This window comes from Gadus morhua, chromosome 13, assembly GCF_902167405.1.
Source record: "Gadus morhua chromosome 13, gadMor3.0, whole genome shotgun sequence".
Taxonomy (NCBI): Eukaryota; Metazoa; Chordata; class Actinopteri; order Gadiformes; family Gadidae; genus Gadus; species Gadus morhua.
Genome location: NC_044060.1, coordinates 22,474,112 through 22,496,229, shown reverse-complemented (window position 1 = coordinate 22,496,229; position 22,118 = coordinate 22,474,112). Strand labels below are relative to the sequence as shown.

General features: G+C 47.1%; 1 protein-coding gene across 4 annotated transcripts in view; it reads right to left on the bottom strand.

Moving 5' to 3' along the window:
• plxnb1b (plexin b1b) overlaps positions 1 to 22,118 on the bottom strand; it is a 68,191-nt gene that overhangs the window by 26,751 nt on the left and 19,322 nt on the right. For all 4 annotated transcript variants that reach the window (XM_030375205.1, XM_030375209.1, XM_030375208.1 and 1 more), the window contains 2 exons: positions 2,224 to 2,337; positions 919 to 2,020 (listed from right to left, as the gene is read on the bottom strand). In XM_030375205.1, coding sequence (XP_030231065.1) covers positions 919 to 2,010 — 1,092 coding nt within the window. In that variant the 5' untranslated portion in view covers positions 2,011 to 2,020; positions 2,224 to 2,337. The remainder of the gene's footprint in view (positions 1 to 918; positions 2,021 to 2,223; positions 2,338 to 22,118) is intronic.

Genomic DNA, 22,118 nt, shown 5'->3' with positions numbered 1-22,118 from the left:
TGGACCGGCCCCTGGGCGTGGGGCCCGGGCTGCTACAGCGCTTTGCTTTACAGTTTGGTTACACGCTGGAACAGGGAGTGTTGTCTTTTGTTCTGCAAGATTTATGTTTTCAAGAGAGCGTTTGAAACCGGGGGCCAACTGGTCTTGAGGTTAGCGATAGGAAGGTTGAGGCAATGAACCCAGAATTCCAGCGTTGAGGCTCCTGTAAGAGGCCTCCCTGGGGCCGGCTGGTGCCTTGGTGGAAGCAGCTGGCCTGGGCTCTGAAAAGTAAAGTCTGCTGGAATTCTAATGTTGTCACCACTAACCCTCACTAGAGCTAAATGTAGGTTCTGATAAAACATCACCTGCATCGAAGAAACAGCGTGTGCAACAAATACAGCTCATGATGGCCAGTCTAGAACCATAACCAAGACAGGAAGCCAAGGATTAACTCTACCACTAACTCCTCTGGCTGCTCCCACCACTGGCCTGTAATCACCCGGCTCAACGGCTCGCTGGATAATGAGGGACCTTTAAACAGCGTGCTTGCGTGACATTATCCTTCCTGTTGTGCTATTCATCTATTTCTATTCCTTACCCAAACCAAGCTTAAGTACTATTGAGCGCGTGTCCGTGGAGGTTTGCTGTTTGACCCCAGATGACACACTAGACAGAAACAGAGCACGCTGCTCTCAACATACACCAACACACCTGCAATTGTGTTTGAGGGGATTCCCTCCAATCCCATTATGATTGCAAAAGGGACGTTTGGACGGAAAATGTCATTGCTAGCTATCAAGATAGACAATATTTGTTCTAAAGCTAAATCCCAACATCTACATTCCAATACACACCATTGAATGCTCTCTGGATTCTGACTGTTAGCATCATTCATCCAGAACCAAACCCAAAATAGCCCCCAGGGGTCGCCCCTCTCACCTCGGGCAGGTTGGCGCAGTTGGACTTGACGTCGTACTCAATGTAGGCGGCGTCGCCCCCGGCCTCCCGGCCCGACTGCGTGTAGCACAGGTCCCGCGTGGCGTTGATCCGGCGCTCCAGCTCGACCAGCCGGAAGGTGCAGAGCGCCGAGTCGTCGCTGGGCTGCGCCGACGAGGCCAGCCGCGTGGAGAACACGCCCAGCAGCACCTCCGAGCCCGGCTTTGCCCCCCCCAGCCGCACCGCCTGCAGCAGGTTGTACACCTTCCCCGCGCCGGAGCGGCAGGTCAGGGGCACCTCCACGTAGGAGTAGTAGGCTTGGTCGTCCAGGCACACGCGGGACACGTAGCTGCGGTACTCACGTGACAGCGACTTGAGGTCCCGCCGGTAGAACAGGAAGTAGACGTGGCGGCGGCGGGCGAAGGACGCCACGAAGTGGTGGTCGTACTCCGAGAGGCGGCCCGCCACCGCCAGCTTGGCCGTCTCCTCGTAGGAAAAGACGGGCTCCTGCTGCAGGTTGCGCGTGGAGATGGGCGGGTGGCTGCTGGTGTAGCCGCGCCCCACGTACAGCACGGGCTGGCGCTCGGGCCGGGAGCGCACCACCAGCCCTACCGTGCTGACCTCGGGGTCGTTGGCCGCCACGTACTGCGTGTCCACGGGCCGCTGGGCCGAGAACAGCACTGCGGAGATGTTGACCAGGCTGCGCTTCTGGCAGATGCCCTGGTTGACGCTGCCGCAGGCGATCAGCTCCATGGAGTAGGGGTCCACCAGCAGCAGCTTGTTGTGGTTGGGGGTGAGCCGCGCCTGGGGGCAGTTGCCCTGGGTGACGGGGGGCAGGCACTCGCGGCTGTCCGTCACGGGCCCTGTGTCGTCCTGCAGCTCCAGCGCCAGGGCGCGGTCCAGCTGGTAGAGGCGGTCCCGCCCCCCGACGTACACCCGGCCCACGGAGGGGTCCGGGTGCAGCGCCAGGTGCTCAAAGAGCGTGTCGTTGCGGCTGAAGGAGGGGTAGGGGGGCGGGGTGAGGGCGGAGGCCACCGTGGCGGCCAGCAGCAGCACTGAGAGCGGGCCTAGGGCCCCAGCGGTGCGCTGCACCATCCCCACAGAGCTGGAGGGGTCAGAGAGGACACACGTCAGCCCGGGCCCCCACCCGATCACTGAAGGGAGTCAGCGGCCCTCACCTCTGGGGGCTAACCGTCAGGTCATTCACGCTATGAACGATTAAAACCATCACTGAGTATTTAGAGCTTGGATCTGGACCAACGATAGAGTCAAATATGCCGATGGGCGCTGACAGATGTGTTTGCTCACCATTTGTTTCCAACTCTGTGTTATGGGGTCATGTCTCCTCCAGCAGCCCAGCAGGCACAGGAATAAAAACAACAAGAGACGCAGAAGAAACTAACGGCTCCTTCCCAAGACGACCTGTGAAACATGGGGGAGAGAGGGGTCAGAACACAGACCCACATGGGGGAGAGAGGGGTAAGAACACAGACCCACATGGGGGAGAGAGGGGTCAGAACACAGACCCACATGGGGGGAGAGAGGGGTCAGAAAACAGACCCACATGGGGGAGAGAGGGGTTAGAACACAGACCCACATGGGGGAGAGAGGGGTCAGAACACAGACCCACATGGGGGAGAGAGGGATCAGAACACAGACCCACATGGGGGAGAGGGGTGAGGATGCGGAGCAGGGCCCTATATTTTAAATGTTGTGTTGGCATGCAGTCGTCTTATGATTCATATTATCCAGGCGGTGATATGAGGTCACATAGCATAAGATGGTGGAAGTGAGGAAGAGTCCCACTAGCTTGAATAGGAAAACCACATAACGACAATAAGTTAAAGGTGTTGATGTATTGCTTTGCAAACATATTTCATGTATGGAGTATGTTTGATGTATCTTACTATCTATCAAACATGCTGCCTAACGCTGCAAATAATGGTGGATTATTAGTGGTCAAAGCCGGTGGGAATGCTCTTCCTAGTTACATTTCTATCAGAATTCCCAGGCTTGCCGCTGGCTCTTTTATGGATAGTGAGTCCTTTGACAAAAAAACCAAGCAATCAATGTCAGTCAAAGAGGGGCACCCCCCCTCAAGCACACACACAGACGGCATATGAACCTCCTACATTGCTAGGAGACAAAGAATTAAATAATTTGTTTTCAGGCACTGGTGGAGACTGAAGTAGGGGTGTGGAGAGCTCTGGTCCTGTCAGCCCCCGTCAGCCATATGCTCTGGAGCGCATCTACACGTCTGTCTGCATACAGTAATGGATACCTCCTTGTGGCTCGCGCTAAATTATACCCCCCTCTACCCTTTCCCTCCTTCTATTACCCGTTTATCCGTCTCATTTCTGCTTGCATGGCATCCAAGATTTATATTAAATAGAAGGTTGAGTTCCACTCCTCAACCACGGGAGGATGCAGGGTGACCTCTTTGAAAAGGAATTTATTCTTTAGGAATTAATCAAATCATCGATTAATGGATGCTCTTCCTTAGGTGTTTTCTGTTTTAGATATAACTCAACTGAACTATAATTACAAATGGACACCAGAGGTCCCGCCGGCAGAACAGGAAGTAGACATGGCGGCGGCGGGGCGAAGGGCGCCACAAAGTGGTGGTCGTACTCCAAGAGGTGGATTACTATATAAACCATAAATGACCAACAAGGAATGCAAATGAAACAAAAAGCACTATATTACATATATTGAACAAATAAACAAAAGTACCTCTCATCCATAAAACATAGTTTAGACGTCGTGTTTGCTGACATGGCACATACCTGGAGGAATTCATTTAATTCCAAATGAGTTGTTGACAGAATTAAACTGTCATGCCCTTCTATCGCCATAGCAACACATGTGCATCGTCTCTAATGAAAGCCCGTAAATAACGCCTCAGACGCAGCGGCCGGTCCTGGTCCGGCCCGCGGACAGCGGCTCTCAGGGGGGTCACGGCTGGAATTCCAGAAGGGAGGGAGGAGAGGAGAGGAGGCCGCTTGCTCCTTCTCCCTGAAGACGGTCCCGACTGCACTGCCCCCCCCCCGGCAGAGTTTAGAGCTCTAAACACTGTGGGAACCAGCCCCCAGGCTCTGGACCCCCGCGAGGGACGGCCAACCAGAGAGTGTGAGTGGGATAAGAAAACATTTACCAGAGCAGAAGCACCAGCATTCATCTGCATTATTAAATGAGCCACCCCCCCCTCTCTCTCAGACTGCTTCCAGACCGCCACGGTTCCGCCCAATAGCAGATCAATGCACAACTAATTCGGGATCCTCTCTGTAGTATTGTTAATGCTAGCTGTGGGCTGCCAGTTCGCGGCGCGCACCGCAAGCTACATATGAACGCCATGTCTTGGGTTTGTCTAGCAGACATGTGAGCGTGTGAGCTTCTGGAGACTGGTGAGCGGGTCGATGGAGAGGAACTCTCCGGCAGATGGCTGACAGGATGGCTGCTCGCCAGTGGAGGACAGTTAAACCACGCGTGTTCTGATTCATCAAGGGAATCCCCCAAACTGACCCTGGGCTCCCTCAACGCCCAAATGCCCCTACGTTCCTATATGGGCCTGCTGGGAGAATAGTGGCCTAGTGTGCACTTTTATGTTGGACCAAGTGGTTTGTAGCAGAAGTAGTTATATTTTCATTGTTCTGGCCTTACATTTCCTCATTGAGGGGCTTTCCTTTGTAAGGCTTTACCTCACATACATCCCTCGGTTCCATGACTCTGCCTTTGAGCAGGACTAGCGGCAAGCACCACCTTGTAGTAAGGGGACAAGATGACTTAAGCTACTGCATTAAACTTAATTCTTTCAAGACAAGCCCCCTTGTTCTGATCTTCGTTGAAACGGGTTCCATGGTAAAGGCATGCCGACAGAGGCTGGTTTGGTAGAAGAAGGGTTCCCCATTCAAGCAGTGAGTAATCCAATCACACTCACACTCATTCAGTGTGCTCAGACACATGAGAACAAGAGAATGGACCGATGATTCAATTCTCCTGTTTGGGAAATCACATTTAGTCTCCGGATGAAAGTTCATCTCCATTTGGTTTTAGTTCACGCCCCATCACTTCACGCAGGCCTATGTTTTCGGTTACACTGGAAGTGTTTGTACGGTTAATGAATTTATATGGAAAGATGTGTCCAACCATAGGAAATGGTTGGTCTTTGCATCACAATTTAGCTCCTACGATTGTAGATCACGACCTCAGCTCACATATAAAGGCCCTTGTAACTTCAGACCTATTGAACTTATATTACAATGTAAGCAAAACCTTTTCCTTGCCATTTTCAGAATATTCAATATTGCAAAATATATTTAGACCCACAAGAATGTATTTTCATTCGTAATATTGTGATGGCAGGACGTCAAACCAGCCGGTGCAACAGAAGCTGGACAGAAGTTGTGGATAGCACTAAGCAGTGTTCCATCATGCGAGTCTCACGGCCTGCTGACGTGCTGACCACAGCAGCCGCTACCACACAGCAGCCGGCCTCCACTCCTCCAGCGGGCGCAGAACCAGCAGCACTGGGGCTGCAGAGGGGAGGAGAGCTCCGCTCAGAGGGCTGAGCTGGGGACAGAAAGGAAAGAAATGGGGGCACCGGAGAACAATAGAGAGAAGGGGCTGTAGAGAGAACGAGAGGGGGGGGGGGGGGGGACAGGCGAGGGAAATGTGCAGCAAACAAGTGCTTGCAAGCCTCAGTGATCGCTGAGAACTGATGGAATGTGACTAATGATAATACGCCACAACACACACAGACAGAGACACAGACAGACAGACAGACAGAGACACAGACAGATCGAGACAGATCGAGACAGAGCGAGCAATTTGTGTGCATATATATATATATATATATATATATATATATATATATATATACATACATACATATTTTGGTGTCATCCTTTATCGCTGCTCTTTCAACCACTACATTCTCACCGATGGACGTTCTGAAGCAGGCGGGGGAGGTTTTACGGCCCGGCGCTTCAGAACAGAGAAGAAGGGGGTTCCTGGTAATTAATTACAGTGTCGCCTACCCATAATGCCTCAGTCAGCATTCAGATTCACAGAATGTAGTAGTGGCAGAACCAGGCAACTTTTTAATTAGGGACGTGAGCATGGCTGTGCGGTTTAAATCACACACACACACACACACACACACACACACACACACACACACACACACACACACACACACACACACACACACACACACACACACACACACACTAACAGTAGGTCGTTCTTTTGGAGATGTTTGTTTGTCTCTGCTGCACTAACAAGCTCACAGACAGGAAGGCAGGACTTATGTGGCCTTTGGGGGAATTACAAACCATCTGCAATCAGTAATGGCGTAACATCAACAGAACCATGTTTACAAAGGAAGCTTTAGTGGCTGTGAAGAGCGGGTGGTGTTCCGTTACACAAACAGTGGCCCTCCACGTTCTCCCGCCGGCCCCAGTGCCACTGTATGCGCTGTTATACGAGCTGTGGAAACCATCAGGGTCTTCTCGTAAAGGGGGTCTATTGTTTCCGGGGCTGGGGTCTGAGGGGCGGTCCGTATAAAACCTACCTAGCCTAGACCTAGCGAGAGGGGAGACGTTGTATCGTGGTAATAAAGCGAGGATGGAGAGGTAGTCAAAGCCCCTGGTTCATTGAGACTAAAACGTGTAGGATAAACAAAACATTGCTGCTATCACTACTATTTTAGGATTTCTGCCTTTGCATTGGTGAAATAAGAGAAAATACAAATACAACTGTACAGGATAAATACAAAGTCAGTGAGTGAGTGAGTAAGTAATAACAATACTGGCATCAACCACACACTTGCAGAGGGTTCGGTGCACCACTTCAGCTTGAGGGCTAAATATTATCAAATTAGCCATACCCTCTTCAAGATGCGCGTGCCTTGAAGTCTAGAGCATTTATCAGAAGCTTAGAATAATAGCGCCCACATTGGCCATAGCATGTGGGACGGCCCGTGTTTGATCAGCCGTGATTCTCTGACAGTCTCCAGCTGCTGGCTGCTTCAGTCTCGGAGCGAACGTCTGATTCCTCAGCCTACCATGGGAAGGGTTTGGGACAGTTTGGAAAATCTTCAGGAAATTAGGTCTATTTATTTGAACATCTACATTTCTAAACTTTGAGAGAATAACCATTTGATTTGTTAAGGTACTAGGCCTCATCACAGTTCCCCAACCTTGGGGTCACCCAGTATACAGGGGGGTGGGATATGGCAGACTCATAACTCCTGCCTACAGGAGAACTACAAACTATTTAGTGTGGCTCCATGTGCATTCGTTGACTGGGACATTGGTATTACTGGCTATCGTTTAAAACTATGTGCAGATGCACAGCAATACAACATAGCAAGAGTTTTCAGATGCAAAAACCGGGTCACGCTACATGTTGGGGGGGGGGGGGGGGGGGGGAACTGATGAATGGGTATGTTCAAGATGACTGACATTACACACCAGTCAAACAGCCGCATGTTGCTCACTGTACTCGGAAGGGCTTAAGACGGGCTGGACTGGTGTTATTAGCGCTCCGCTGCTCCTAGCTGCTCTCCCTGCATGAGTCTCGTCCGCTGGCGCTAGACTGGCCGGCTGGCTGGCTATCAACAAGTTATTTATAGCACACACCCCTCAGCAATCACTGAACAGATTCCAACGCCCGCAAAGTTACTTCAGAGAACGAAAGCTCCAGAAAAAAACTCAAGACGTTGTGTTTCAGGGCAGGCCAGCGCATTATTCCAGAAACCTCTCCAAGACAACAATTGAAAAAGTGGCAGAGTTTCAGTTGTTCGACCGCCCTAAAGGGGGCGGGTCTCCCTTATGACTTTCTACTGGACATGTTCCCTCGGTCGTGGGTTGAGGCACTCGTCACTGGAGGGGGATGAGTGGTGGTTTGGAGGGAGGAAGTTCACAGGAGCCGTAGAGTTTATAGCTCTGATAAAACAGCCCCAGAGGAACAAAGGATGAGCGTTAATCCTACCACACTAGTAGGCTCCCAGTGTCATCTGGGTGGCACACTCACATTGTCTGTACTTATGTGCGTACAACTCATCCTTAACCCCTTTTAGAGCAGTGACAACATGGATACAAACATATCAAAATGGAGGACATCCGGTGTACAGATATTACAGTGGTAAATTACAGCGAACAGCACCTCAAAGCAACTAGAAAAACTGAGTTGTAAATACAGGAAGCCGTAAAAATAAGTTTCAACGTTTCTCTGGGTTGTTGACATCATGGTCAACAGTTGCAACATCACGAAAACCCAAATGAGCAGACCGGCATGAGCATCACAGTGACTCCTGGGTTTGATGTAGGTTGTGACGTGGAGTATGCCTAGGCTGCATGACGAGTGTTCAGCAGAATGCGGTGACGACAACAGGCCTCATGACCTATCCCCCACCCATCGCTCTCCCTATTGGTTGGCAAGAATCTTACTTAATCGACATAAGTGGAAAAAAAATCTTTTTCTGGTCGGTCTGGAAATTAAATGACCTTAAACGTAAGAAAAATAATCAGATTCCATTGGGAATGGCTGACTTGTGTACGGTATAACGGAAATAAGTATATCCCTTTGCCACACTCACTGGCTTGTGTTCAAACACAAAGTGGTGTGTTTTAGGAAAGTGTATAATTTCTAGGTACAGGGAAACCATTGTAGGAGGCAGCTGTCTGTGTGACAAACGTGTCAGCCATAGTAGTGTGGAGTTGAACACAGACAGCAATCACGCATTGTTTCCGACCCGATAGCTGATACCAGACACCTGTTTTTCTCTGAAGGGTCTGAGGTTATGGTTTAATGTTCCAAACACCCCCTTTCCAAACCAAACCGTCACCTACCATTGAAATGAGGAGACCAAGAGAAAATGTAAGACAACGGAATGGAGCAAAACTCCCCAGATGCAAGGCAACAGTTTGTTATCCTAGATACACATGAACAGAGTTTCCACAATATCTACATTAAAGGTTGTTGTTACAGACATATTGGTAAGTGGCATGCATCGCCAGTAGGGGGCTCTTCACCATGTACTTTGATCGAGGAGCTGGAGTCAGAGCTACAACGGCCATTGAAGAGAAGGGCTCTGCTGTTCCACTGCGAGCTACGCTGGTTTGGTCGGACAAGAACGAAAAGAACTAAAACAACACCAACACCACCGTTAACATTGGTTGATCGGTGTGCTGTTAGCTATAAACGCCTTGCCACCGTAGGACAGGACATTGTATTGACATGAACCAGGCTTCCAGGGGCTTGTGGACAGATCTTCTGTTTTGAACCGACATTGTGTACTGTGGGGGCCTTAGTGCCTGAGCTGTTCTCTGTACAGACTAGTCCAGGAGTCATGCTAGGTGCCTGCCATGGCAACAGCTGGATTAGCAGGCAAGCCAGAAGCCACAAACACGCGCTCAGACCAAAGGAATACGCACCCGGAGGCACCAACATGTCTGATCACTGATAATCCTGCACTATTAAGGCGAAGACCCAACCTGCACAAACGACCATATGCTGACTGTTCTTAACCAAGCTTTTACCACAAAACATGCATTCTGGTAGCCAGTGTATGGATGCATTTTGTGCATTAGCAATACATACCTTTAACAGCGAGCTGTATACAGAAGCTTCCAAACTCCTCAGCTAGAGCCTGGAGATAATATCGCACTTTTTACTTTTTTTAAGTACTTTTATAGTATAACATTTGATATGTATAGATATTTTGTATTTAACGGTTCATACTTATTATTATTATAATATATGCCTTACCTTTTTACTTTTCATTTTATAACGCGGTTTATTTTATTGTTCACCTGCTTTGGCGATGCAAATGTATATTTCTCATGCCAATAAAGCTTTTTAGAATTGAATTGAAAAATTGATAATTATGTTTTTAGGACTGTGGAGAGAGTGAAGCAGCACATCCGTTTCAGTCGGTTGTTTCCTCCCTGCTCATCATGCTCACACAAAACATGGTTACAAGAGAAGTGCATGCGTGCGAGTGTGCGTGCGTGTGTGTGTGTGTATGTGTATGTGTGCAGGTGTTGGGGTGCGTGTTTGAGAGAAAGAGAATGCCATAAGCCTGTGTGTTCAGCGTGAAATCAGAGCTTGTGTGCCTCTTTAAACGCTTACGTCAGAACTATGACCCCATTGCTGGAAAGAATGCAGAACTTTCTTAAATCCTCCCTGGGAAGGAACAGCCATAGCGTCCCTTGGCTAGTGAGTCATGCTTAATGACATGGTTACATAGGAGAGCACTAAGACAGCCCTAGCTAGCCATTAATAAACAGAGCTGCTGTTGATACTAATATTACGCTCTCGTTTGACTCCAGCCACGAAAAAGAAACAAGAATAACAGATCAACACTAGAATCAACTCTGCTGCCCTGATCAGCCGACATCGGGAGGATTTACAGTTAGTGCTCAGATTCAGCCGTCTGGTGACTTTATGAACATGCAGACCGTCACAGGGACAATGACTTCTCTCCTTAACAAAGGCTCAAACGCTACCCAAACCAGAATTTTACCAGCAACGTGTATTCATTGTCAAGTTACATCCCGGACGGCATTTCTTTGAGTGGAGGAAGGTATTTGTTTGTAGCCGAAGGTGCTTTGATGGAGTTGAAAGGCTGTGTGGCATGGGCGATAAGAGGAGCGACACACACACACACACACACACACACACACACACACACACACACACACACACACACACACACACACACACACACACACACACACACACACACACACACACACACACACACACACACACACACACCTCCTTATGGGCAATGCTTTGTTGTTTGTTTTTTGTCCTAGCTTGGAAAGTCCCTCTCCATATAAATATGTAGTTGAGCAAACTCTTACATGGTGGAAAGTATCTTCCCTGACACTGTAATCATGTACTCTCAGTCGAGACTGGAGCTTTGACCAGAATAAAGCCCCACTCCTGCTCTACAGCCAACGGGTTCCCAGTTCAAAAAGTCCAGAGTAAAAGATTAACGGATGCACTGGGAAATTACATTGTTGTTTTTGCAGTCGTTAAATTCCCTTCTAAGAATCGGTTGAGCAAACCAACACTTAATATCCAGAGGACACCAGCAGCAAAGTGAACCAGAGTCCTCACAAACACTAACACTTACTATCCAGAGGACACCAGCAGCATAGTGAACAAGAGAGTCCTCAAAATCACAGCCAGACAAAATAAGAAGTGAAAAGACTTTGTTATCTCCTCTCCAGCTCTCTTGCTGTGGAAATATTGAGACACAATGTCATCATCCATACCTCATTTAGTCATTATTTTAACATCAGTTTCAACAACGGTTCAATACTCCAACATCATTGATGTGTTTTGGATGGTCAAGACAACAGACCACCAACCAAACACAAGGTAGTGTGTGTGTGTGTGTGTGTGCGTGTGCGTGTGCGTGTGCGTGTGTGTGTGTGTCCACAGCTAGAACCACATAAAGCCCTCTTTCTCTCATTACCCCGCTTAGGGAGTGCCGGTAAAGACCCAGTGACTACCGTACTCATTTGGACCACCTCAATGTTGTGCGTTTAAAACACCAGTACACAAAAGACCTCTATGTCCCCATGTGTAATGCTGCTTTTCCATAACCTTATAGCAGGGTGTGCGTGGCTGACGGTGCCAGATTAGCAGACCTGTTGCACAACCTCAGGGGAGGCAGGCTGACCTCAGGCCGTGGAATAGTGGAACAGGAAGAGAGTGGGCCTTCGTCAACTAGAGGATCGATGACACAAACACGTGCAACGCTTCAACAGAAAATCATTATTGAAGATGCTGTCAGCCAATGAATTCCGGCTTTGTGACATCATTTAAAGATCTCCTTTTATGCTACTTTTCTGGTCTTCATTTCTTATTAATGACTCCTATAGAGCAACCCGACATGAATCACAGCACAAAAAACGATGTTGATTTTTTGGGAAACTCTTCCTCTTATCTGGGCGCTTTCAGCATTCTCTGTCAACACTCGGCTTCGTCCTTCTCCACCCCCTCGCCCCCCTCCTGCCAACCCGACTCCTGCCAACTTGTGATTAGTTAACTTCCGGATGAGCATGTTGCAGCATTACCATATATGGAAAATCCGGATTGTTCTACGTAGCTAGATCCCTGAAATCCCAAAAGAATGGCGACCGGCATCCCTAGTGTTTAGCACTCTGTACAGCCACCCCAGACGGTCAGCAGTGAATACGTCTAAATGCATGGACGTCATTATTTGACACTTTAGTATGGTAAGACATGACTATAAATCATTATAACAACGTTTATAGGTCATAAAAGTTGAAAAGCATAATAGGTGCTCTTTAAAAGAGCATTTCACCGGTGGAGGCATGAATATGTATTGAAATTGGGTCCTATATGTAGAATAAAATTCTACAAATAAAATTCTAATTTGGTGCCGTCTTGACCGAGAAAAGGCAGAAAGTGACTTTTTGGCACTTGTGGATTGAAGACAAGAACTCCCACCATGCACCACCATGCACAGCTTCGCTGGCCACTCCCACTGATCTAGATCTCCGCCTATCGGACACCTCGCTGTTCCATCTACCAAGCTGATACCGCAAGACTGCTTGAAAATCCTTTCACACAACATTTCTAGTGAAGAGTATTAGTTGGTGAACTCAGTGAATTAGTCCTCGTTTGTATTTCTTTCAAAACGGTGCCATCTTCTTTGTCAGATCCTGTACCTTCCGCCATTGTACTTCAGTTTTATCAACAGCCTATGTTAGTTTAGCTTCAGATGCTGTGGATGTTAGTTTCTGCTGGTGAAGTCCCACCCACTGGCACTGCTCTAATAGGTCTGTAGCGTCAGTGGGTCCCACCCCCTATAGACGGGTGGGACTAGTGCTTGTAGTCCTACGAGAATCCTCCCCTCGTAGGGGGCCGTGTCCACCAAAAGCCTTTTTAAAAGGCGGAGCGCTCCGTGCACTGCTTTCAACGCGTTTGTGCACGCCGCTCAAAAAAGGCGCACGGAGCGTTTTTCGTTTACGTCATTAATACGCATCCTCGCTTGTATCCATAGATATACAGCTTCTATCTGTTGGCTCCATCATCTGGCATCTGACACCTGAAAGTCCTCTCTGGTTGCTCCTACAATTTTATTAGAAACTGAATGCAAGATAGCGCTTCTTGCCGTGGCAGCGGAGGTTACGATCCCCCTGCGCCTGTCGTCGTTGCCCGGAGGGGAGTGTGGGTCCACAGCATTAATCGTGGCAGGAGGCAGTACGGGGAATACCACCTTTAATGTGAGGTCGTACAGGACCGGACACTCACTCACAGCTGTTATTAAACTTTCGTCCGACATGTTTCAGTTTGTTTCAGTTTGTGTTCTGTTGATACTTTTAGCCTTGCCTCCTCCTCGATTTTGATTGGTCGTTCGAAAAAAGCGCCGATGACGTGGAGCGCTTTTCTTCAAAAGTTCAACTGTTTTCAACTGGGGCGCGCGTCTAAAAGCGCGAGGCGCGCGGAGCGTTTAACCGCCCCGGGCGGCTTTTTAAAAGGCGCGCTGCTTGCGCGTCCTGCCATAGAGAATGCATTGCAGACAGGCGCTCCGCCTTTTAAAAAGGCTTTTGGTGGACACGGGCCCCTACACTTCCTATTTACTTCTACACAAAAATCGTCATATTGCGTAATTTTAAACAGGAAGTGTTTGAGATCGATATGGATCTCTCCAGTCTCTCCAGATAATAAGGTAATGATGCACGACCATTCAAAAATATGAGTGGGTTTCTAACGATACAAAGCTTAATGGAAATGGATGAAGTTTCCCTTTAAGGTTATGAACTACATGCAGCTTTCCCCCATGGAGCGGGTCAAGGTCCTTCATATACATGTATTGACTGAAACATTACAATTATATTCAAGCTAAATGTTATTCAACTAAATAGAGAACATACCAATCAGTAAATACAAATGAGCGCAGGGGAGCTATTGAATTAGTTAGTTTATTTGCAAAATTGTCTCCAACACTCTCCGATAAATGTTGACCTTAAAGGGGACCTATTATGCTTTTTTGACTTTTATGACATATGAACGTTGTTATAATGATTGATAGTCATGTTTAACCATACTAAAGTGTCAAATAATGACGATCATGCATTTCAACGTATTCCCTGCTGACAGTCTGGGGTGGCTGTGCAGAGCGCTAAACACTCGGGACAACGTTTGCGATTCACTTGTTCACATTTCCGGGAAATCATCTACGTAGAGGCACTCCTGCCGCGCCGTGCCTGGTCAAATCTGCCCGCGCGCGCTTCAAGGAAGGTAACCAATCACAACGGAGTTGGGTTGGCAGGAGGGGGGCGGAGAAGGACGAAACCGAGCGTTGACAGAGAATGCTGAAAGCGCCAAGATGAGAGGAAGAGTTTCCCGAAAATCTACATCATTTTTTGTGCTGTGATTCGTGTCAGGTTGCGCTATGGGAGTCATTGATAAGAAATTAAGACCAGAAAAGTAGTATAATAGGTCCTCTTTAACATATCCCTATTGCATTGACCTCCCCTCCCCATGGCCTGCGAAATGCCCTAGATTCCTCATGTGGGTGAGTAACAAACTTGATAGGCAGACCACGTTCTGATTAGATGATGAGAGCGTTAGATGGACGGTAAATGTAAGGGACTTGCCCGTGTAGCTGATCATTGGAGTGTCCTTTACAACTCGAAGGTTGCACTTTGAGGAATATGCCTGTGGAAGCTGGAGGCTGATAGCTGCTGCTCCCAGCTGCAACAGGATTTCTTTAAATATTAAAGAAATGTCACCAACAGGTGAAATATTATGATATTCTACAGACTGGTTCAGCATCAGTATCTCTTGACAAATTTGCCGTTTTAAAACCAGAATGAACACTATATAAGGTCTGTCCAGAACTGCAAGGGATATTAGAAGTCTTAAAATGGTAGACTGTCCTACTACCTCGTCTTACCCCTGCCAGATAAGGCGCGCTTTCTCCTCTCTTCTCTTACAGGCACAGTGAGGAATGTGAACTTGCCATTATTTTAAGAAAAGCTCAACTCTACATTCTCCACAACCCTCGTGTGATAAACGGTGTGGCAGTAGAGCGAGGGAAACATCACTAGTTTGCACTGGGTGCTTGAATACAGGTCAAAACTTAACACCAGTATAATCAAGTCTGGGTCAGGGCACGCTCCATCTCTCATTTAAGAACGATATACTTAGTCTCCATTGTCCACCTCTCCCTCTTCAAGCCTCTGATTCAGAGGTAACAAATATTCAGGAATGTTCCCCACCGGAGAACTTCTTACCCAGAGAGCTAAGCGCTAACTTTGGACTTATATTTTTGGCTTGGACTGGCCACCCCTGACCACAAGGATCAACCATACCTGTTTTAAGAAGGGGAACTCAACAAAGGAGACATTATTATTGGGTGGCTCTTTTTAATTCTTGCTAATTTAACCACAGCAGAAACGTGTGACCACCAATTGATTTCACACCTTGTTCATACTGCAAGCAAAAATGGCCCAAATCAGATTTTTCCAATGTGTGACAGCACAAATAACATGGAATCTGATGTTTTTGATTCAAATTCGGGTAACTTAAATATGTGATTCTGAATCAGATACAAGTCAGTTTTGTTGCAATGCCACATCAGGCTTTCAACAAATGTAAATGCTTTAAAAAAAGGATCAGTTGATAATAATTAGAACCCGACTGATAGTGGATTTTAGGGGCCGATACCAATATGAGGGAGTAAAAGATTATCGGTCGATATTCAAAATATATATATATATATATATATATATATATATATATATATATATATATATATATATATATATATATATATATATATATATATATATAAATCTTGAATCTTCACAATTTCAAAAGTTACATATCGGCAGACACATACGTCGATACTGATATATCTGTGGTACACCAATATCGGCCAATAAAATCAGCCGAGCAATATATCAATCGGCCTCCATGTTTAGCTCTGTGCTGTACTGTGGCACTCTGGCATTAACATCTTATCCTAAACACTGCATTTATAGTACAATATAGAGCACGTTTGTGAAGATCCATCCCAGACCTGCCTGAATAAATACACGTCAGGTCCACAAATGTACATGAATGAGTCTTCTCCAAAGAAATTGTTGCTTAAGGACTATATACGTTTCAAAATTGTCAGATGCACTGCTGAAAAAATGGTTGGCGTATCAAACAACATAAACTACAGTGCTTTGATTTGCCTGGCTGACAAAACATAACACCGGTTCCACGCTTGATCTGTGATAAGTTGTCACAAACATGCAAACCTCTGGAATCGTTCCGGCAGCTCGCAGTTAGAAAAGGGGCGTGTACATGTCTGGAGAGCAGCGTTTTCAAATGTGTTATTTGGCCTCTAGGGGTTGCGTTTGCTGGAGAAACTGACACTTGAGGTATCAAACCAAGCAAACCTTCAGCTTATCATCTCCTGAGCTATCTCCTTAGTGATGATGCCTCATCCTCAAAGAGGACTCTTTTGTACTCTCTCCTTTGTAATCCCATTATGTTACAGGAGAACATGTTTCCTTTGTGCATGCTTTCATTTGACCATTTCAGATTTTCCAAAAGGTTCTCCAATACTGAAAGGCTTTCATTTGTTGGGGTGGTCAGGCACACCCCACTATATATAGAGCAGCACAAAGCCCGGCCCTGGCATCACCAACAGGCATGTAGCACCATGGGCGTATGAAATCTATCTCTGTCTAGTAGAATCTATATATACAACCAGAAGAAAGTCCTGCTAAACGATGACAAAATGGGATTGTTACATGGTTGTTTAAGACAGGGAATAGGACAACGCGTAGCACAATAATACAACAGTGTGGAGTTGTTCTCTGTGTGTGTGGAGTTGTTCTCTCTCTCTCTGTGTGTGTGTGTGTGTGTGTGTGTGTGTGTGTGTGTGTGTGTGTGTGTGTGTGTGTGTGTGTGTGTGTGTGTGTGTGTGTGTGTGTGTGTGTGTGTGTGTGTGTGTGTGTGTGTATTTACCCACTGGTATAGCACTTCACAGTCATGGCTCGCACCTCTCAGCTATAATAGTCTCATTCATCATGGGGCACTAGACGGCACAAGGAGTCTGAGCTCCAGTCTGTGTACACACACACACACACAGCAACGCCTCATTATACTGACTACGATGGGGAGGGCCCCCATAACATCTCACGTCTTAACAAGGTCTGAACGACCCGACCTTGACAACAAGCACAATGCCAAACATTCTCTCATCGAATGCAATCTCGTCTGAGAACGCTACCTAAAGAAAACAACTGGCAGCCTTTCAGTTGTAATCCATCGGATTTGACCGGGACTTTCTCTAGGGTTTTACTTTCAACAGGAGGGTTCAGTGGGAGTGCTTCATGCTTTGCTCCACGCGGTTGACCCACCAATGTTAAAAAACAACCTAAAAATAGAAACCTCCAGTGAGTGGAATCTCGTCTGCATACGCAGCCTCCAGGCTGCAAAAACAAAGGTCTATCCATCCGCTATTCAAATTATGTTTTCAAGAGATTAGGTCATTAAGGTACCCATTCTGTGGTGTCACTGCGAGCTAGTGGTTTTTGGGCTAGGCGAGGGCTGAATTGCAGATGGATGATAAGGCCGGTCACTGGAATGCTGCTTGAGATTCACAGCTGCCTCGACTATAACAAGCACAGGTCGTAAACCTCTCCCTCACACACACACACACACACACACACACAATCATCTGTATTCTGCACAAGCCTCGTGGTAATCAACCTGATATAGGGATACCCCCTGTCCCACCGCCGCTCTCCCTCCTCCCCGTCCCAGGTGTGGGAGTTGGGGAATGGTGTCCGGGAGGGGGGGGGGGATATACGCACCCTGACATGACGGATGGGGCATCCCAACGGCTGTAGGGAGGGTCCAAATGCACCAGTGGTCCTCCCCCACCCAGCCCCCCCCACACACACAATAGTGTGGGGTGTGCAGACCAAGGGAGGGGGAGGTGATTAAAGAGAGAGAGAGGTGTGTGTGTGTGTGTGTGTGTGTGTGTGTGTGTGTGTGTGTGTGTCTTTCAGCCCACTCTGCTGGAGTTCCTGATAGCCTCCTGTTTTAACCACACCTCATTTGAACTAAATTGACACAACAGCAGGGTCCCCTTTCCAGAAGACCCCCTGCGTGGCTGAGACGGGCATCCAGTCAACTGATCAATATAGAAAGAAGATGTATTGAACCAAACAAACCAACTAAACACACACACACACACACACACACACACACACACACACACACACACACACACACACACACACACACACCCCTCTCCCTTGGTCACCCCAAACGCCATCTTGCCTACCACTACGACACTTTACTTTTGTGCACCACAAGAGTGGTCATCAAACAAGGAAACAAATCTTTAAATATACACAAACACTCCAACCATGTGATATTATACAGCAGATCATGATGTGTGATTCAAGGTGTTGTATTGGGCCAAACCCCAACTCTACTGCAGCTCTATGATCAGACATATTCGTTTCATACCGCCGGCTTGGCTCTATTAAGTGAAAGGGTGTCCATGTCTCTTAAAATGGCATCAGTTAGTGTAGGACCTATATATAGTGGATACAGTATACACATGGAGACAGCGTGCAAGAAAGTCAGGGTCAAGATTTGTTCATGTCAATCCCACCTTGCCTACTTGCCTGCATCTGCCCTGTTTTGATGCAACTTACCGAGCGACACACCGCAACACACGTTGTACGCACCCAAGGTAGCAGTGTGAGAACAAACAGTCCTCTATTCCCCTGGTCTCTGAGTGTAGCAGGGGGAGGCTGGGGTTGGACAGGGTGGGGCAGTGGAGGTTATGGGAGTCTTGATGAGGGGCTGACAGCCCGTTCACCCACAGACTCTCCCACACACTGTAATCAGCGTAGGACCAGGCGAAAGGCCTAGGGCATAACTCTGCACTTCCTGTCAGCTACCTGACATGAAACCAGGCTCAGGGCAGCTGTGCTGCTGCATACACCATACATCACCATGATGGACGGTGTATTAACCGACCTATCTCACATTAAAACCAGCTTAGCCATGGAAAATATTTCTAGATGCTCGTTTGACTTCCATACCAACTACGAGAGTCTATTTCCATTGCCTTGGGAACGAAACCTGATCCAATAAAATTCCTCATGAATGAGGTTTTTTTCTTTTCCATTTTACTTTTAACAAGGACATGTTGACCAGACTGTGGTCTTGGGTCACATAAGATGACTCTTCACAGACCCTACCCTGGGCTCTTTGAATGACTGTCCTTCAAAGAGCCCAGGCCAGTATGCAAAATACATGGACTTAACAATGTGGGTGTGCGCATGTGCGCACGCACACACCCACACCCAGCTACGGTCTACCACTATGGATGCATAAAACCTGCCACATGTCGACCCAATTCCCAAATGGCTTCATTAATTCCAGGGCGGAGTCACACCTCACTAGTCAAGCTGGTTCTCCCTGACTCTGAAACCGAAATCAAAGACTGAGCAGCGACAATCAGAGTTTGCACATTAAATCATTATGCGTTTACCCTGGCATTACGCTTATTTACATTCAGCAGGCTTTTGTCCAGAGATCCTTTGAAGTGACAGAACAACCAGAGGCCGCAAGGGTTCCCTCCGCAGTAGGACCCGCCTGGCCCTTACACATGTGTACTGCACATTGGTTGGGAGCCCAGTGGTTGTTTGTGTTAAGGGACTGATTGGATATTGGGTTAGATAACGGTCAGGAGGAAATCCCCCCCCCCCCCCCGCCCCCAGTGGTGGCAGCACTGTGTGTAAATCAGTGCATTGTAGGTGGATGTCGCCCAGAGGGCAGTGCGTCCTCATGTCCTGTCCCCTCCTCCCGAGGCGAGCACTCTCTGCCCAGTTAATTTAGCTTTGTGTTTGTATTCCAGTCTCTCTTTATGCGCGTGTGTGTGTGTGCGGCGGTTCCAGCGTTTTCTATTATTGATCAGTCGCATCTGTGTTTAACTGCACCCCCGGGGACCATCTCAGATCACCCTGGGTTTTTGGAAGGCACCCTTCCTCTTTACACCTATTGTCTTCCTCCCCAGCCCTGTGTCCCCGTGGGTGTCCCTGTGGCAGACGCCTCCCCAGCCATCTGCCATCACACACTCCTGCATCAATCCATTCTTCTTTCTCCCAAACTTGCTTTCCATTCATTCAACTGCATTGGATAGCAAGAGAGATAGCAAGGGAGTGAGAGGCCATAGACAGGCCCCAGGATATCTGGATTCACGGTAGAGAAAAACAAGCAACAACTTACGACATCAAGCTAAAATTGAGGCACCCGATATGGAACTCATGGGCCGTCCCGAAACGAGTCCGCTAAATGTTCTCCTGGTGATGATCCAGAGGTACGAAAACGCGCAGACGGTAGACTGGAAAACTCTGTCTTATGTTCCTTCTGCAACCAGCTGATTCTTGTTTTTATTTTTTTGTTCAAATAAATGCTCATTTAAAAAAAAAAAAAGCTGATTTCAAACTGCAAACTCTCCCAGGTTGTAGTCTTGGACTGCTTATGCATAGCTCAGACACATTAATTCATTCCTTAAAACCTTTCTTCATAGTATTTATTATCGGACCATAATCAAACAATAAACCCTGCTTGATGTTTGAAGGAGATACTGTTGGGTATAAGGGTTAACTGCAGAAGCAGCACAGTCAGAGCTTTCAGTCCCAACTCCCTCCTCAAACAGAAGCCTTGTTTGTAGTCCCACCCTACACGCAGGGCTAGCTGAAACATGCAGGGAAGCGAGAATGACCTCTACATTTTTTTTTTTAATCTTAATTGTACACTTTGTTCACAATCATCATCCACAGCCGGTTATACTAAGACATCATGGATAAAGTTGATTGAGTTTCCGCAGCGATCACTACATGTCTAAGAATATACTAATTTAGATTATTTTAAATTACCATTCATCTCTACAATTTATATACTATTTCTTCCTTGAACCCTTAAAAGTCTTGTTTTTCTCCCGGTGAATTCATAAGGGCAGGTGAAGAAGACATTGAGATATCCTACAGCCAAAGGAAAAGAAGGATCAAGAGAGGAAGGGGAGTGACGGAGATGACTGATGGGATTTCATTAGCGGCATTTCTGCTCGAGTACAATAGCATGTCCTTTCTTCAGGGGGAAAGTCACCGTCTCCGAGAGAGGAGCCATGGAGGAGAGAGTGCCATGAGAACAGTTTCCCCTGTTGTCCTTTAGGAAGCGCTACTCACAGGGATTTTAAAGATTTGCTATGCAAATCTTTACATGCAACATACTCCTTTAGATGAAAAACATGTGCCAAGTTTGTATCTTCAGAGTCAGTTAATTAAAAAAAGTAACCCAAAGCCTGGATAAATTCCTTCTCCCGCCTGTAAACACATTTCAAGCCTGACAGCCGACCGTGGAAGTGGTTCTGCCTTCAACAGGCTGGGACCTCCATTGGCAATAAAGAAGAGGACTTGAGGGATTCATTAAAAAGCAGCCTCAGTGTGCAGGTGCTCGGCTATGTTTTTCTTCGGGATACAAGTTGGAGCACGGCGGCTCTTGTACGGCGTGCCACTTTGTCAGCAGGAGCTTTGAACTCCAGGAACACAAGGTCCCTGCCCCTGTATTGATGGCCCCCAGGGCAGCATTCAGCCATTAGCAGCCACTCTCTCAGATCACAAAGACAGTCAAAGCACACAAAAGGTATCAAAGAGATCAATACTTGAACATTTTAAAATCATACTTTAACCTTAGTCATAACTAAGTTCATCCATTTATATTCGCCTTTTGAAGTTAAAACAGTTAAAACTGCTGTTTTCAAATCATCTCCCTAGCCTCCTTCAATGTTTACCAGAAGAGAGACCACTCAGGGATACCAGCGGTAGAATTTGTATCATGCTCGTGTGTAGTCTTGCAGAACAGTCACTGCCGTCACAGTTTGGCATGAAGGTCAGTTCCAGAGAGCAGTTTGAAATCCCACCATCAGAAAGAGATAGTGTCAAGGGCCAAGGCCCAAGGACTATTTATGTTCTCCGTTTCAATTCCATTCAAAAAGCTTTATGGCACGACCACCGTTACTAATGCATTATTTATCTTTATGTTTTCTCTCCCTAAGAGAGTTTTATACTTTGTTAATTCATAATAATGAAAAAATATTGATTAAAAAAATAAATATATTATTA